Raw genomic sequence first — 18,393 nt, 5'->3', positions numbered from 1 at the left:
CTGTAAACAATTGTTAGAAAAATTACTTGTGTCATGCACAAAGTAGATGTCCTAACTGACTTGCCAAAACTATAGTTTGTTAACAAGAAATGTGTGGAGTGGTTGAAAAACGAGTATTAATGACTCCAATCTAAGGGTATGTAAACTTCCGAGTTCAACTGTACCCATTTGCCCATGGTAGAAAGAGACTTTTTGGACTTCAATGCCAAAACATTTAGGAGATACAGGAGCTCAAGTTTTACTGATTTTGCATAACTTACCATGACCATCCATGACGGTTGAGATGTAAAAAAAAAAATAAAAAAAAAATACGTTTTAAAAATATAATTATTAAACTTTAAAATATCATTATTTTATCCTTTTACGTCAATTATCTAAAAAGACAAACAAAAAAATATGACTTTTCGCATATGTTGTAACTTGTGACACAGCATACATTTGAATACAGGATGGGTGTCATTTGATATTATGAAAGGTTTCCCACAGGGGTAGATTTTAGGTCCTGTACTTTTACTGTTTATGTAAACAATATTGGTCTCTCTGCAAAAAAATATAACATATGCATACGCTTGGAGTGACTTTCCATCATTGTGCTAAGTTTCATGACAAAACACCAGGCGGTTATGTAGCGTCATCAAATCATATCAGAAGGAAGAGAAACAACATTTCATAAAATAAAATCTACCCCCCCTCACAAAAAGTATAATGTGCGGAAATTCTAATGGGCAGAGCTTGTAGGGCCTTATGGGAAATGTGTTGCTCATGAGGGGCTGCATATAGACTATATGACCCAAAAAATGTGTACACCTGTAGAACATCTCATTCCAAAATCATGGGAATTAATATGGAGTTGGTCCCCCCTTCACTGCTATAACATGCTCCAACTTTCTGGCAAGGCTTTCCACTAGATGTTGGAACATTGCTGCGGGCACTTGCTTCAGCCACAAGACCATTAGTGAGATCGGGCACTGATGTTGGGTGATTAGGCTTGGCTCGCAGCCAGCGTTGCAATTCATCCCAAAGGTGTTCGAAGGGGTTGAGGTCAGGGCTCTGTGCCGGCCAGTCAAGTTCTTCCACGCCGATCTCGACAACCAATTTTGTATGGACCTCGCTTTGTGCATGTGGGCATTGTCATGCTGAAACAGGAAACTGTATTTATTAGGGATCCCCATTAGCTGTGGCCAAGGCAGCAGCTACTCTTCGTGGTCAAAACACATTAAGGCACTGACATTACACATAAAACAAAAGATAAAACAGTACATCAAATAACATTGTTACACCACCACATATCTACAAAGCAAAATGTATAATACCACCACACAACAATATTACAATGTACGTGTGTGGAGAGTGCATGTGCTAGCACCAATGTGCGTGAGTGTCTGTACCTGTGTGTCTCTCTTCACAGTCCCCGCTGTTCCAGAAGGTGTATTTTTATCTGTTTAAAAAAAAATCTGATGCTACTGCTCGCATCAGTTACTGGATGTGGAATAGAGTTCCATGTAGTCATGGCTCTATGTAGTAATATGCACCTCCCATTGTCCATTCTGGACTTGTGGATTGTGAAGAGACCTCTGGTGGCATGTCTTGTGGGATATGCATGGGTGTCCGAGCAGTGTGCTAGTAGTTTAAACAGACAGCTCGGTGCATTCAGCTTGTCAACACTTCTTAAAAAAACAAGTAGTGATGAAGTCAATCTCTCCTCCACTTTGAGCCATGAGAGATTGACAAGCATATCATTAATGTTAACTCTCTGTGTACAGCGAGTGGCGCAGCGGTCTAAGGCACTGCATCTCATTGCTAGAGGCATCACTACAGACCCTGGTTCAATTCCAGGCTGCATCACAACCGGCCATGATTGGGAGTCCCATTGGGCGGCGCACAATTGACCAGCGTCGTCCGGGTTAGGCCGTCATTGTAAATAAGAATGTTATTAACCGACTACCATAGTTTAATAAAAGTTAAAATAGAAAACATGTAAAGGCCAGCCGTGCCGCCCTGTTCTGAGCCAATTGTAATTTTCCTAAGTCCCTCTTTGTGGCACCTGACCACACGACTGAACAGGTGCGACAAAACTAGGGCCTGATAGTGTTAAGAATGCAGAGTAGCACTTTATTATGGACAGACTTCTGTGTGATTTTATACACCTAACAGCAATGGGTGTGCTGAAATAGCCGAATCCACTCATTTGAAGGGGTGTCCACATACGTTTGTATATATAGTGTATGTACAAAATTACATGACTGTAGCTCAAACATGGCCAGGAGAAATGTTTGTTCAAAGTTTGGTGGGAGACAAAGTCTAATTTGCTGAAATTCTAATGGGCGGAGCTTATAGGTCCTTATAGGACATGTTGCTCATGAGGGGCTGCATATTCGTACCACATTTCATGACTGTAGCTCTAACAGGACAGGAGATATGCTTGTTCAAAATTCAGTTGATTACTATAGCACCCCCCTTGGGCCAATCAGTGTAAATGCCGGTCCTCTATTGCAAGACGCATCATTCGCCCAAGTTTAGTCAAAATCAGGCCAGCGGTGTCTGAGATATCTCGTGTGATTAATGTACGTACGAACGAACGGAGACAGATCTAGTCATCGTGGCGGACAATTACAGACATACTGTACGAGTCACCAGATCTGATCACAGGGATGGCTAACTCTTGAGGTCCCGTTGATTATTACAGAATTAGGTAAATCTGCATTCAGTTTTTTGCAATCCGTGTATGGAATGATCTGCAGAGCTCTCTGCACCTTGATGCTCTGGTGCCTCTAGTAAAGTTAAGGTTGTTAATGGAGGACCTCATTGTTGAGGAATGTGTTTGTTTCTTAGGGGGCTTTCACACATCCTTAGTTTGTTTCGTTTAGACTGGTGTGAACACCATCTGCACTTGGGAGCGCACTAAACAACGCACTGTGGTTTGTTCAAAAAGGGTGGTCTCGGCCCGAATGCAGACCAGACCAAACACAGGAAAAGAACCAGAGTTGCGCATTATTATTGGTTGTGCAGCATTATAACTTCTTTATTACCTTATATCGCTGAAATATTCTGTAAGTACCAGCACATTTATGAACGCATCCGATGCAGATTAGAGGAGACGGGGGCTATACCGGGGATACAGGCTACTGATACAGGCTATAGTCCTATTCACGTCGCAGTTAGAGCAGCTATTGAACCATTTACTCCTGCATGTTGTTGGAAGACAAGTGATGCTTCATGATAATCATAAATGGATTTAACTTGAGTATTTTTGTCCATTAAACAAATGACTTGCATGGACACATGGTTTTGTTTAGGAATTTTGTTCGTTTGACATTTGGCAATGTGAAACCAACCAGACCAAATGAAGAAAAATACAAATGTAACAACAAATTGTCAAATTCTGATTTGAACTATAGCTCAAACCTGTGTGAAAAAGACCTTAAATTGCTTGTAGTACTGTATGCTTTTATTACACTGTATGTTTGAATGATGTACATTTTATAAATTGTGTTCAGGGATCCCTTGAAAAAGAGGCCTTGGTCTCAAATGGGACCAAAAATAAAGGTAAAAAAAATAAAAAATAATAACATTTCAGGCACATAAAACAGATAAACACTACTCCTTAGTGTATGGGTTGCTCAGGTGGGTGTCTAGGGTATAGGGTTGGAGACTGTTCCATCACGATAGGGGAATAAATAAATTAACTATATTTACAATTTATTTAAAAATGTATACCCCATATCTGCACAAAATGGAAAGCTCTCTCTCACAACGACCCCCATTGTTAGGGCGCAGACATGAGCATCTCGTCATTATATAGAGATCTCTGGTGTAAATAGGAAGGTGCACAGTACAGAAGGAGCGAACGAGACCAAAAAGACAACATGAGAACAAGCGGACATAAACTCTCTTAAAAACATTAAATCCAAAAATCTAGATTCTGCAATATAGACATTTGGAGTATTGCGCAAAAACAAATTTGAATTAATAAAATGAACTCGATAAATCCCCCAGCCCTACTTCAGACTAGGGCTGTTACGGTGACCGTATTACCGTCACACCTGCAGTCACGAGTCATGATGGCAGTCAAATTCAACATTACCGTTTAGTCACGGTAATTATGCTTCTCCAAGCTCTGATGCTGCTGATTGTCATTGGTAACCTACCAAACTTGCTATGGTTTGTATCACAACTAAAGTGGCCAAATTACTTCTTAAAATGAAGCACATTCATTCACTTTACAATGGGTATAGAGCCTAACTGGCATTCATACACAGCGCGTGAGTTTCAAGTTTGGGAAAGATAATTTTCAACATAAAAAATGCACCTTTATAATAAAAGCATTACATGCATAATCTCATTTGTGGTCACTTTTGATAATGGTGTTTTCCTGTTAATGGAACATAAGTGCTTACTGCTGTGTGCGCATTGCTGCGCTTATGTAAACAAATAGCCTAACAGTTTATCAACATTTTATGCTCAACGTTCTCATCTGTTGCAGCAGCCTCATTGCTTAAAACATGTTTTTTGATGCTAGTGGTTGTATTAATTTGGGATCTATCGCATCCCACAACTGTTCCAGACTATGTTGGAAATATTTATTTATCGCACAGAATAGGTCAACTTTTGTACTATGGGGGACAGTAGATTGACATAGCCTAGTGCTTTTGCTAATAGAGAGCCTACTCATGTTTTATTCAGCTATGTTTAATTGTATTCTTCATACTATAAAATAACACCATGGAATTCTAAGCAAATCTTGTCTGCTAAATGAACTAGCATAGCCCACAGCCATATGATAGCCAGATCAGGGCCTAACATAAGGACAACTCAGAGTATGCTATTCTGTTCTTCTGAAATAGAATACATTTTCTTCATATCATAATTCTTTGGACCTGTCTAAAATATATAATGGCTTTATTGAGATGGTGTAGGCTATATTACAAGGATTAATTGGACTTTTTCAAATGTATATGTTCCAAAAGCCTGCATCAGAGGCTTGTAGGCTATGCGTGGAAGCCAGGAGACGCTAAATGTGTTTATGTTAATTAACAGCCAATTACCGTGAGACTGGCAGTTATTTGCATGACAATCACCGGCTGAGAAAATGTCACGAACGCCACAGCCCTACTTCAGACCACTGCAATTTAGGTGGTACATCATTGAAATGTAACTTAAGTAGGAATGTTTATTCTATTATCTATATTTCAATAGGTTCCTAAGGAAGATTGACAGTATAATTTAAAACTGATATTCCCATTCAAGTCAACATTCTCTGATGTGTGGAGCTCCAACCATCTTTGTTCCACCATTTGAAAGTTTGATTTTATTCAAATTTTAGTACATTTATCCAACAAAACATAACCTTGTCCACAGGCTATTGCGCATAGGGCAAACAAGCCTGGGAAATCAACGATTCAAAGTTGGACTTAGTGGGAGTGACCTACTGAGTAAAGTATTTGTCACTTTTAGCGAATCACACGACTGAGGCACAGAGGAAGGTTAGGGGGAAGGTGTTGTGGGAGATGATTGGTTGGGAGATGATTGGTTGGGAGATGATTGGTTGGGAGATGATTGGTTGGGAGATGATTGGTTGGGAGATGATTGGTTGGGAGATGATTGGTTGGGAGATGATTGGTTGGGAGATTAAAGGCAATTCCATGGAACCGTAATTTTGCTGAGACAAAAAAAAAATTACTTTAAAATAAGTCGCTCTGGATAAGAGCGTCTGCTAAATGACTTAAATGTAAATGTAAATGTAAAATGTATGCCAACCAAAATCCATTGATATAAAAATGCTAAAATCATACAACTATGCACAAAGACTACTTTTAACAACTTACACAGAAAATTTAACAAAAACACTTGAGGAACAGTGCAGATGGAAAGCTTGGTAACAGAATGACAGTTTGTGCTGTTGGTGCCATCATTCTGTTACCATGCTTTGCAGCTGCACTGTTCAAGTAAATCGTTTTTTGTAAATGTTCTATGTAAATTGTTAAAAGTAGTCCTTGTGCATAGCTATTTGCATTTATAATATGGACAAATATGTATAAAAAGTTTCATTCAAATCAAAAGGGCTGCGGTCAGAAAGTGATTTAAAATCAAATGGAATGACCCCTAGGGGATATCCACTTGGATTGGTTTTGCGCCATAAATGCAAAAAAGTTAGCATTTTAAGACAGTGGCCAGGTAAACAAAACCAAAAAGAATAGATTGGTGTCTTATCTTCTATAGACTGCTTACAGCAGGGGTAGGAAACCCTGGTCCTGGAGTGCCGCAGGCACTTCATGTTTTTGAAGACCAGGTGTGTTGAATTTAGGCAATCACTGAACTGCTCAATTAGCTCAGTTGGTCAGGTGTGGTGCCTAGCTGGAACAAAATCATGCGGCACTCCAGGAACAGGGTTGCCTACCCCCCGGCTTAAAGGGTAAGGAAACCAATAGGACATTTTGTAATTTAGGTTAACTATCCCTTAAATAATAGAGTTAAGTGAGGAGAGGCATTTAATCAGAGGTGATGGGAATACCTGCAAACAGATCCTCTGGGTCATCATCCAATGAAATGTCTTCTTGCTTAGGTCCATTTGTGCTGATGCCTTCTGCAGGCATGCTGGGTGGATCTGAAGATGAGGGTTCTGGAGACTGCAGAAAAGCACAAACATAATAAAAATAACAGAAGCCCAAAGACCAAAAGAAATCTGATCAGTTAAGACTAATTGTATTAGAGGAACATAGGCCTAGATAAAAGGTTACACCAATGTTAACTTAAAAACCAATGAATTTCAGTATAGACCTATTATGTGACATGTTGGAAACAAACTAGCATATGGGCCTACAGGAACTAAGTAGAAAAAAACTGAAACTGTTGCATCATCACATGTCCTCAGATGACAACATTATTTTATTGGAAAGTAAGACAAAAAACACACATCAGCTTCCAATTAAATAGGATATGAGCAGCCATACTGTAAAAAGGAGGAATCATAATGGGCAGTAAAAAATGAATTTAAAGGTGCAATATGCAGAAAACACTCAATTTCCTGGTTGCTAAAATTCTAATAGTTTGCCTAATTTCAGTTTGTGATAAAAAAACAAGCCATGTATAATATAGAGAATCATTGTGCCATTTAAACCGCTGTGAAATATATTTTCAATAGCCAAAAATGTTATTTTCAGTTGGTGTAAAACTGAAAGTAAAAGATGCACACACAAGACACCGTCACAATTCAAGAACACTTTAGAGTGTATGTAAATAAAAGCTGAGCTAAGGAGAAAGGAAAGGAAGTGGGACTGATAATGGGAGGTTTCCTCCACCTACTACTCAGCACAGGATAAGAGAAACCAGGAAACTCTCCTTGGCATCAATGTTTGATTTTGAACTCAGCAGCAAACAAAGTCCACCACAGGCAAAAAAAAAACAGCAGCAGCAAAGCCGTATGCCTCGATCACACTTACAGCGTCATTGCGTTTTGGTACACCAGAAGTACATTAATTTCCAAAGGAACGCTGCGTTTGCCTTGTAGCATTGCGTTGCAGAGGCAGTTGCGGTGCATTCTGTGTAGTGCATAGGTTGGATTAATCAAACGTATGCTTCAAATGGTATGCGTAGATGGCTTGACGGAAAGGGTAGCAAAAGGTGAATGTTGAACTTTTGCTGCACACATCCAGATCATGTTGCACAATGACGCTGTAAGTGTTTTATGTTGGGCCTTCAGACTTCACATTCAATCAACATTTTTAGCTTTTGAAAAGTAAAAGTTACCAAACTAAGTTTAAAAGATATGACAGAATGTTAATAATAAAAAAATATATAATAATAGTGGGGGGGATGAGGCAGCGGTCAATGGAGACGACTCTTAACCTTAGTCCACTCCACTTAAAAGTGCAGAAAGAGGTCCACTTAGTTAACGTGTATGCTCATCATTTGTCATTTGTTTATTGGAAATTTCCAAGGACCATCTATGCAATAAACACACACCTGATTTACACCTGTAAATTCACAGCTCACAAGGGAAATGTATGACTGACACAACAGGAATGGAGAGATTAGTCTACATTTCAGAGAGGGAGTCCATTTCTAGGATTGGGCTAGTGCACTCTCCCATAATTGGTGATATTCCAAAGAGATATTTCTAATCGTTTGTAGAATATTAGGCTTTTAGCATTTTACAACTAAGAGCATAAGACCATCTGTTAAATAACTAAAATGTCAAATGTAAATTGTACAGCAACAAATTCAGCTAAAAACCAAGCTAATGTTCGTAGAACTCCAATTAGTGTCCCATTGTTGGTTTATCCCATTTTAAACAAATAATATGAAATTAAAATTGTGCCACACCTGTGATTATCCCCTGATCTATTGAAAACCCGGAAACCAGTAAACAGCGCAGACGTTCTGCGTTTTACTGACGCAGGGCTGAATCTCAAGAACAAACCCCCTCCCAGTTTGCATTATTGGCCATCATCAGGATAGTGAGCTGGCTACAAATTATCATTCATGATTATAATAAACTGTAGTGGCTACTTTGTTGCATGATTTTCATTTAAAGAAACTAACGCCCGAAGCACAACCGTATCATAAGCCTAACAGCATCTAGCTCACAACAACGGAAGGTCGCCTGACTTACTTGTCGTCTAGTACTGTATCAATGAGCATCAAGCCCCTAGTTGCTTTCAATCCTCGGCCTCGGATCACTCTTACCTCTATTGTAGTGACAGTACTGACAAAAAAGCCTTCTCCATCTTCGATTTCCCTGAAGTCAGTCTGTCCTGCATCTCCCAGTGTTGGCGGTTCCATCTCCGCAGCCATCTTCCTTTAGCAATAATATTCGAGTAAGAAAACAATCGACAGAAAAGAGTCAGGAGGTTCGCTAGCTGTCATGTGACTCACAGGAACAGTTTGGTCAGAGAGGAAGAGGCGAAGCGAGAGCATTTACTCTGCCCAAAATCTGTCCGCGTAAGCTATGCCCTTTTTATATGTAGGTGCACGAGTTAGTGTCGAATTACGTGAGGCTTATTTGATCGAATTGAAGTTTGTAACAGAAGACTGTTGTACTGATATAAGGATATGTACGTGGCATTACGGCAACTTTGAGAAAAACGACCACGACAGTTTTACCTGTTGTTCACACGCGTATATGCCCTCTCATTGGCTAGAATAGTCCCCCCTGATCTCGCCTGTCTTTAATTGAGGACATGTATGTTCATTGTTAGAGCGGTCACTTGGCTATCTTGTCAATATAATAGATCATCTTTGATTTAGTCTCGTGACAGCTGGCGCTTTCATGGAGATCATATTTCGCTCTGGTCGCAGTAACTCATTTAGTGTATGCTGATGACGAAAAGGACGATGACCAAGGGCAGTGTTTGTGTGAAGTGAATTAACAGTACATGTAATTCAACTAGTAATTTAACTACATTTTGCAGTAGTTGAACTAAATTCAAATCTGGTTTCAGTAGTTAATACAAATTGTTTTGCCATGTAGTAGTGTAGGTACTACACACTAGTTATTTTGTTAAAAGGCAAGAGAATATGGATTAAATAGGCAGTCATTTCCTTTCTTTTTCGGCATTAGACCTGTCTAATTCTCACTTGACACATTGTTTTAGTGTTTAATACATTGTTAACATATGACCCCAAAGTGATATGTTCTTGCATTTTGTAGTCTATAACATTTAAGATTTACATATGAGTTTTTCAGGAAGTAGTTTGTTTTTTCAAAGTAACTTTGGTTAAGTAAACAATATTTTTCTTAAAATGATACGTTTGGATTTTGGCAATGAAGCCCTTTATGTATGTACTTCAGTCAGATGAATGCTTGGATACCATGTTTATGTCACTGCCTGCAGTTTGAAGGAAGTTAACTAGCGTTAGCGCAATTACTGAAATTCTATAGCAATTGCTAGCATGCTAGTAGATAACAGAATTCCAGTCATTGTGCTTACGCTAGATAGCATTGGTTCACAAAACTACTTCTAACTTTCTTATTACTGGATGTAGAGACATAAACATGGTATCTGAGTTCATCTAACTCTGGGGAAGTAGATACATCCTGAACTGTCACTTTAAGGGTAGCTTTAGTGTAGCTAAACTTCTTCCAGTGTAAAGTAATTGGTAGCTTGTAATTCTCTCTTTCTCTTCTCTCAGAGGACCTGAACCCTAGGACCATGCCTCAGGACTACCTGGCCTGATGCCTCCAGTCCACCTGGTCGTGCTGCTGCTCCAGTTTCAACTGTTCTGCCTGCGGCTATGGAACCCTGACCTGTTCACCAGACGTGCTACCTTGTCCCGAACATGCTGTTTTCGACTTTCTCTCTACCGCACCTGCTGTCTCTAACTGAATGATCGGCTATGAAAAGCCAACTGACATTTACTCACAACCACTGTGATTATTATTATTTGACCCTGCTGGTCATCTATGAATGTTTGAACATCTTGGCCATGTACTGTTATAATCTCCACCCGGCACAGCCAGAAGAGGACTGGCCACCCCTCAGAGCCTGGTTCCTCTCTAGGTTTCTTCCTAGGTTCCTGCCTTTCTAGGGAGTTTTTCCTAGTCACTGTGCTTCTACATCTGCATTGTTTGGGGTTTTAGGCTGGGTTTCTATATAGCACTTTGTGACATCGGCTGATGTAAAAAAGGGCTTTATAAATACATTTGATAGATAGCGTGGTAAACTATACTGAACAAAAATATAAACGCAACATGCAACAATTTCATTGATTTTACTGAGTTAAAGTTCATATGAAGAAATCAGTCAATTGAAGTAAATAAATTAGGCCCTATTCTCTGGATTTCACATGACTGGTAATACATTCTAGGGTCTCCCGAGTGGCGCAGCGGTCTAAGGCACTGCATCTCAGTGTCACTACAGACCCTGGTTTGATCCCGGGCTGTTTCACAACCGGCCTTGAACGGGAGTACCATAGGGAGGCGCAGCGTCGTCCGGGTTAGGGGAGGGTTTGGCTGGTGTAGGCCGTCATTGTAAATAAGAATTTGTTCATAACTGACTTGCCTACGTAGTTAAAGGTGAAGAAAAATGAATGCATCTGTTGGTCACATATACTTAAAAAAAAAAATGGGCCTCACAATGGGCCTCAGAAATATGCTTTTTGTGCGTATGGAACATTTCAAGGAGCTTTTGAAACATGGGACCAACACTTTACATGTTGCGTTTTTATATTTTTGTTCAGTGTATATTTTCAGAGTAGCTTACCCAACACTGCTCACGGGATATTTATGTATTTCCAGTATCACTAGCTAGAGAGCAATTGAAAAAATGGACCTATTTAATTTCCGCAATAATTTTAATAAAAGTAACTTTGCACACTTTTCATCTAAGAGGACTCTTCGGAACCTTGCCTATGGAAAAAGGGCTTCTAATAGGCCTGCAGATCTACTATGTGTACAGTAACAATGTAAATAGGCCTACAGTATACCTGCACTGTAATTATTATGTGTACCTATACTGTAATATTATAATTGCAATGTAAATACATTTTACATTGACCACGTTTTACACAGAAATGGCTCATCGATGAATAAGGGAAGTTATACCCAGATACAAAGACTTGCTGTAGATGTTTGATCACAGTTTATACACATTACTGTACACCTACCTCTATGCTAGTTTGTGCTATATATTTTAAAGGTTTTGCCACTTATGATATAAATAGGCATAGGATTACTTGTAGAAGATACTAGCAAGGCTACTCTGTGTAAAAAGTTGGAATATCTCTTCAGACAATGTATTGGTGAAGACATCTTGACGTAACTTTACAGAGAATGCTTAGAAACATACATGGGTTTCCATTACCTTGTCTAATCCATTGTGTCACATATCACATCAGCAGCATGGGAGACATGTTCCAACAGGATACAAAGGGAGATGGAGAGATTTTTTTATTGATGTCATTAAATAGGGTCACTATGCTATTAGCTAAAGAAGTATAAAACTGTGTTGGATGAATTGCATCGCACAGGACTATGGGTGACTTAAGAAAACTGCGACCACATCTGTCTCCTCTAACTAAATGACAGCTGTAAAAGTCATTTGCTGGGATGCAACAGGATGGGGTGACATGTTTTAAATCCTCAAACTAAACTCTCGCATTGAACCCTGACAGTTTGAGAGCCCAAGATAGGGCCCCACGGGACACCATCCCCCACTCCCTGCACCCTCAACCCCCTAGACCCCCCAGTCCAGAATCACAGGCGGGCTGAACGCAGGCATCGAGCTGTAACGACAGTGCACTTGTCTGCCCCGCTATAATGAGCTGCTATTTACAGCAAATAAGGTGGCTAAGAGAACACAGGCCTAAATGAAGCACTGGTGAAGCCGCCACTCCCCTGAGGGCAGGGCCAAGGGCCTGGCAGGGAGGCAGGCCGGCATTGAGGGACTTCTTATTCCTTTCTCTGTGGACACACTTCTGAGCTTTAATGGGAGACACTCACCAATCAATGGAATAGGTTAAAGGAGCCATTGCATTCCAATAAATGTATGCTGGGCCCACCCGACTATGGCATTGGAGTGGAGTGAAGCACAGTGTGACATAAGCAATGAAAAGTGCAGCCCTGGAAATATTAGGCTAGAATCTAATAGGAAAATAATACATCCAGGGCATGATAAAGAAGTTGAATAATGACTGGATGTTAGAATAAAGAGGGTTCTCCTTGGATCATTGGGTGCACTTGCAGACATTTTTCCTTCTGTTTAATAAGAACTCATCACAATTTTTTAACACTAGATTACCTAGTCTGGTCCCAGATCTGTTCGTGCAATAATGTCAACTCCTTGTCATGGAGCCCAAACATATCTGGGACCAGGCTATAGATTACCCTATGTCCTAGAAATTGAATAATTTCTTTTCATAAACCAAGGCACACTTTTCACAATCAACTTTGGTAACGGTATATAGGAGGTCAAAGTGGGACTAGGTCAGTGGTTCTCTAACCATATTTCTTGCCACATCCAAACCGGGAGGACCCAAGAGGAATTGGCTGGCTGGCTCCTGACTGATCCATTTGGGAAACACTGGTAGGCTTTAGGCAGCAAATAACTCTTTCATAATAGTTTTCAGAAATATAAGGTGGTGGAACCGTCACCTTTCCTCTGTCAATATAACTCCTGGTTATGGTAAAGGATGCCCAGTAATGGAGTAAGCTTTCTCTTTCTGTTCGTAAGCATGATAATGTTTTTTTAAAACTCAGTATTGCAGGACCTCAAGGCTGCACTGTACTTGAAGTCCACTACAAAGGATAGCATTTGTAAAACTACTGGGGCCGATGTCCCAGACCCAGATTAAGCCTATAGTCCTGGAATAAAAATAATTTTCGATGGAGAATCTTCATTGAAAGTGCATTCCAGGACTAGTCTTAATCAGTGTCTGGGAAACCAGCCCAGAAAGTATACAATTAGTCATGCTTTGTTCTTTCATAACTTTTACATTATAAATTTCAAGAAATGTGTGTCTTTCAGGAAGTGGTAATGTGAGGAATCTGTACACACTGCAGATTGAGTCAGCGGGAAGAGTTGTCATTCTAACTGGAACTGCTTCCATGAAATGACAACATAGAAAAGCATTTGGGTGAATAAAGTGGCTTGCAACACAAAGTCAGACAGACAGACAGAACAGGATAGATGACAGAAGTACTCTTTAAAGGCCCAGTGCAATCAAGTTTGTTTTTCCTGTGATTTGTATCATATAACTAACACTAAATGTGTGAAAAATGTGATCAGTGATATTTCCTGATAGTTGCTGGTTGAAAATATAATTTACACAGGACCTTCTAATCCTGTAGGTTTGGCATGGGTGGAGTTTTGGCTTGCTGGGTGACATCCCCAGGCAGTATAAGGTCATAGACCAATAACAAAGAAAATTCAAAACCTCTGCCAATAACAGCTCGTTTTCAGGTTACATATCCCTCCCATTTGGCCCCTCCAATTAGGCCCCTCACTCAGACCACTCCCAGACAGTCCTAGCAAAATTCTTGCTTGAGAAATAGACTTTTGCTGAAAAACGTTTTATTTTTTACAATGGGAATGGGAAAGTATTAGAGTAAGAAAGGACATTGAGATAAAAACAGCTACAGAACTTTTTGGGAAATATATTTTTTAAGATTGAGTTGTATTGTTTCCAGAATACCTGTCAGCTACTTGTTTGAGAAGGAGTTCTCAGGCAGGCAAGCAGCCTGACAGCAGGTCAAGGGTAATTTCTAGCAGTACAAGAACACCACTCTGTATGGACACTCAGTGGACTGACAGACATAGGTACCATCTATAAGGAATAATTTGACAATCTCTCTGAATATGACAGCAGCTATTGTTTTCTCTATTCTTTCCAATGGCAGCTGTGCACAGTGGTATCAACCAGGTATGCGCACCATTGGTGGTGGATGAGGTAAATTCCCTATTACAAAGTAAAGTGCTAAACACGGAAATACACAAAAAAAATCCAATCTATTGTTATCATTACGGTAATCTCGGTTAACCCTTAAGTCTCTGTAATTGGTCAGCTGCTCGATTAAGTTACGGGTCCATACATGTTAAGAGAAGAGATGCTAGAACAAGGAGTGGAACCAGAACAAAGAGCTCCACCCTATCTCTTTGTTACGGGCCAAATGTCCCATCTGCTTCCGAAATTCGAAAGATGCTAACACCTGCAAAACCGTAATTTGTCCAAATAACCAGTGCTGAAAAATCCAAACACTGGAACTACTGCTGCTCGTTATCCCACGCATCCCATTCCTTCCCGACATATTCTACCGGTACCAGTTATGTTTACGTAGATATGTCCATGAGAGATTATCATTACATAATTCAAGAGATGCCCACTACACACATATTTCAACACATACTTGACTTCATACCTTGCTGCAACACTGTACTGTACGTACATAAAATGTTTTCCTCTCTCTCTTCCAAAGGGAAAATGGGTAGCATATGTTGCAACTTCCAAAATATGTAAACTGCAATAAAAACCCATTTGTTTATCATGATCTTCTACTGATGCTATTTTCAAATTTCAATCTTTAATTTGTTGGGTGACCATTATTTGCCCTCTTCTCCTCTTATGCGTGACTGTTATTAAAGGAGCAATCTGGGATTGGTAGATACATTTTTGGACGCATAAATTAATGCTATATAGCCATTGATTCTTGAAGAATATAATTTATAAACGCCTCATGAGCTCAGTTCAACTGTCATACGCCATCAGAACCTAAAATATACGATTATTTTACCTCATCATTTGTAGGCAATGAGATTGTAAACAAACTTAAAACATGGCTAAAACTATAATTTCGATCTCATGGATGGTTAGTCCTTGCTTCAATAGCTCTGTTTAAAAATTTGAGAGTGGTTACATTTCTTCAGCACAGCTGTTTACCAAATCAAGGGGTGAGGTCACCGCTTTGTTGTTTTTCAAATTCTGGATTGACCCTTTGAGATGTTAAATGGAGTGTTTCACTATTATGGGATGTGTCCCACATGGCACCCTATTCCCTGTGTAGTGCACTAATTTTGACCAGGACCCATAGAGCTCTAGTCTAAAGTAGTGCACTATATAGGGAATAGCCTAGGGTGCCATTTGGGACAGACCCATGTTTGGTCTGGAGCCATCTCCGGGGACTAGGGATTAACAATGAGCTGCCTGTCTCTAGTGGCTGTGTTGACAGACTTCATGTTGTTATGATTTACAAGGTGCTCTACAAACAAGCATCATTATTAATGCTGTAAAACAGGGAAAGATATCATTCTCTATTATCTACTTCCTCCTCACTAATGCAAATCAAAAAGTTGACATTACAATTTCATGATGTGCTCATGAGGTATTTTCAGACAGTTAAATAGTAGTTGTAATATACATCTGCCAGATGACCTCTGTTTTTCAGTATATTTCTAAAACACATTTGATGCATACCAGTCTCATGCCCACATAAGTCAAATATACACTATGTAATGTGTGGTATGTTTATAAGGGGTCCATCAGGAATAACTTAAAAACTCAAGCATTCCAGTCCAAATACGGAGTGTGAATGGTGCTGCTTTCTAATTCCAAAATAGCACTCGCTTAAAAACCAAATAGCCATTATTCTTTCTCCCATGAATATGAAAAATATATATATATATTTTTATTTACAAATTATGTTTTCTCCTCTCTGGTTATGTATATTAAAACAGTTATAATTATTACATTATTACCAATCACTTAATGTTTTTAGCATACATAAATGATAAATTAGGAGGTTTTTTATGAGTTTGCATCATCATAAGAGTTTTTGCTCTGTTATGAACATGCTCTATATTGAAAACTTGACTGCTGGCATGCACATTTTTGGGAGTATTGCATTAACAGTGAACAAAATACAAAAAAAATGTTTTGAGTGTAGTATTACTTTAAACATACTATAGCAATATACCGGGTATATGTTTAATACGGCACAGAGACAAGACCTAACTCATTTTCTTTGTGGATAACCCTTCCTTAATGACCTCAATATACCAACAGACAATTAGTCCATGTGACCTAAGACATTTGGAGCCTGATTGAAAATCACTGGACTTTCAGTTTCCACCTAATTTTTCATTCTCAAAACTTCTTTAATTAAAAATAAAATTGCTTTTAAAGACTACCTGTTCATTGCTGGATAAAGATGACAGCTTTTGACAGCACAGGTAAATAATATCAGCAATTAAATGTTGAGATAAACAAAATGGCTTTGGTTTGTGAGTTACAAGATGTAAAACAGTACTAAGAGAATGAATGCTGCTGTAATTTTGTATTTTTGCATGTGGTGCAACTTGAACAGCAATGCTTCCCTCTTCTGGTACACTGTGGAAGGAACAGTCTACCCTATTGGATACCAAGCATTTCTCTGAATGAATAAATGGCCATTTGCTATCTTAATATAATGCAACAATGACTACCCATATACGATATTAAGATGCAAATGTCTTATTGTGAGCAAATCTATAAAGATAACAAACTCCATGCAATACAACAACGAGTGAATACTGGATACTTTCATTATTTTTTACAACCTTTTTACATGCAAATGTGTGTTTGCTTGTGTATGTACAAAACTTACAAAAATGTGTTAAGTTCCTATGCCATGAACAAAAGAATGTGTGGGACTTTTGTGATGTATCATTGTTTACCGGCTCCCAGGTTCAACCAGCATGCATGTGAGCAATACAATTACCTTTTTTCAAAGGTTGCATTTATTAGTATCCATCATCTCTGCCATTACATCAATTAATACTGTTGACGGGTGAAAGATTGTCACAGGCCAGGCAGAAACCTTTTCCCATCCTTCACAGGGAGAAGTTTCCTCCTAGCGTTTTTTTCCACTGGCATTTACTGCTGTCATCCCAGAAACAACAGAGCCCAGTGGTGTCAATTATATTTGATTGACTGAGTAAAGCACACACAAATAAGCCAAAACAATGGACACAAAAATCTATATATGACTCCCCTTGTCAAATCAAGTGCTTGTCTCCTCCATTTTCATGTTGCACACTAGGCCTGGCGCCCCATGCTTAAACGTTTCCTCTCACACCATCACCCAATTAAACTCCCTGGGTCTTCAAAGGTGTGGAATGGCTCCCTGGGATATTGACTCAAACTGTTGTCCAATAAATGAGGTCTAATTTGTCAGTTTAACTTCACCCAAAAATTGCTTGTTTTTTGGAACATGAACTGCGATCTGCTCCTGTGGTATAAAATGAAAATGTCTCTCAACCGATTCCCAAACCGATGCATTTTATGAATGTATTCAATTGACACTACTCCCATCTGTGAATTATTGTTTGGCTAATCGTGTACCTATGGAAAATGTTTCATATTGTAGACTAAGATTAAAAACTACAATTAGTGAAGATCCATTAGATTCCTTTGGGATACTTACATGTAATAAATATAGGTTGATTTCCTGCAAAATACCAAAATATTGTTATGTATAACGTTACAGTAATGTGTTTCTGATAGCATGAAGCCACAACATGTATAGTGGCTATAACAAGCTGACATTATTCTTGTTTTTAACATACATTTTGATGTCTGAACAAACCATATTGAAAGATTGTCTTAAGTGTCACCCCATGAAAAATATATGATCTTATTTAAACCCATCAGTCTCAATGATCTATCTCAATAGAATGAAGCAATGACATACACCCTATCTATTGGTTGAATTGGTTTTGAAAAACAGCATAGACCCAATGTGTTGCATCTATTTTTTTGCCAACCTCTGTCAGGCTCCTTAACGTGTAGAGTAGTCATCTTTAACTACACTTGCTAAGAAATGATTGAATGGGCTCAATTTAATGGACTCCTTTATTTCCTGTTCTGATTATTTGTATGTACTGTATTTTTGTTTTATGAACCACTCCACACAAGACATTCCCT

The 18,393-nt window shown here is 39.1% G+C and overlaps 1 protein-coding gene and 1 long non-coding RNA gene across 2 annotated transcripts in view; one reads left to right on the top strand and one right to left on the bottom strand.

Annotated features, from left to right (window-relative positions):
• snx2 (sorting nexin 2) overlaps window positions 1–9,007 on the bottom strand; it is a 30,820-nt gene extending 21,813 nt beyond the window's left edge. The window contains exons 1-2 of the mRNA XM_071400081.1: window positions 8,686–9,007; window positions 6,512–6,626 (exon numbers count right to left, since the gene is read on the bottom strand). Of these exons, the coding sequence (XP_071256182.1) occupies window positions 6,512–6,626; window positions 8,686–8,793 (223 nt within the window). The 5' untranslated portion in view covers window positions 8,794–9,007. The remainder of the gene's footprint in view (window positions 1–6,511; window positions 6,627–8,685) is intronic.
• Window positions 9,008–9,162: 155 nt separating this feature from the next.
• LOC139575099 (uncharacterized) lies at window positions 9,163–11,499 on the top strand. The gene is made up of 2 exons (XR_011674885.1): window positions 9,163–9,376; window positions 10,132–11,499. It is a non-coding gene; the product is annotated as an uncharacterized lncRNA (long non-coding RNA).
• Window positions 11,500–18,393: the final 6,894 nt, after the last annotated feature.

Source organism: Salvelinus alpinus, chromosome 5 (genome assembly GCF_045679555.1).
Source record: "Salvelinus alpinus chromosome 5, SLU_Salpinus.1, whole genome shotgun sequence".
NCBI lineage: Eukaryota > Metazoa > Chordata > Actinopteri > Salmoniformes > Salmonidae > Salvelinus > Salvelinus alpinus.
This window is presented reverse-complemented; position numbering and strand designations above follow the sequence as displayed.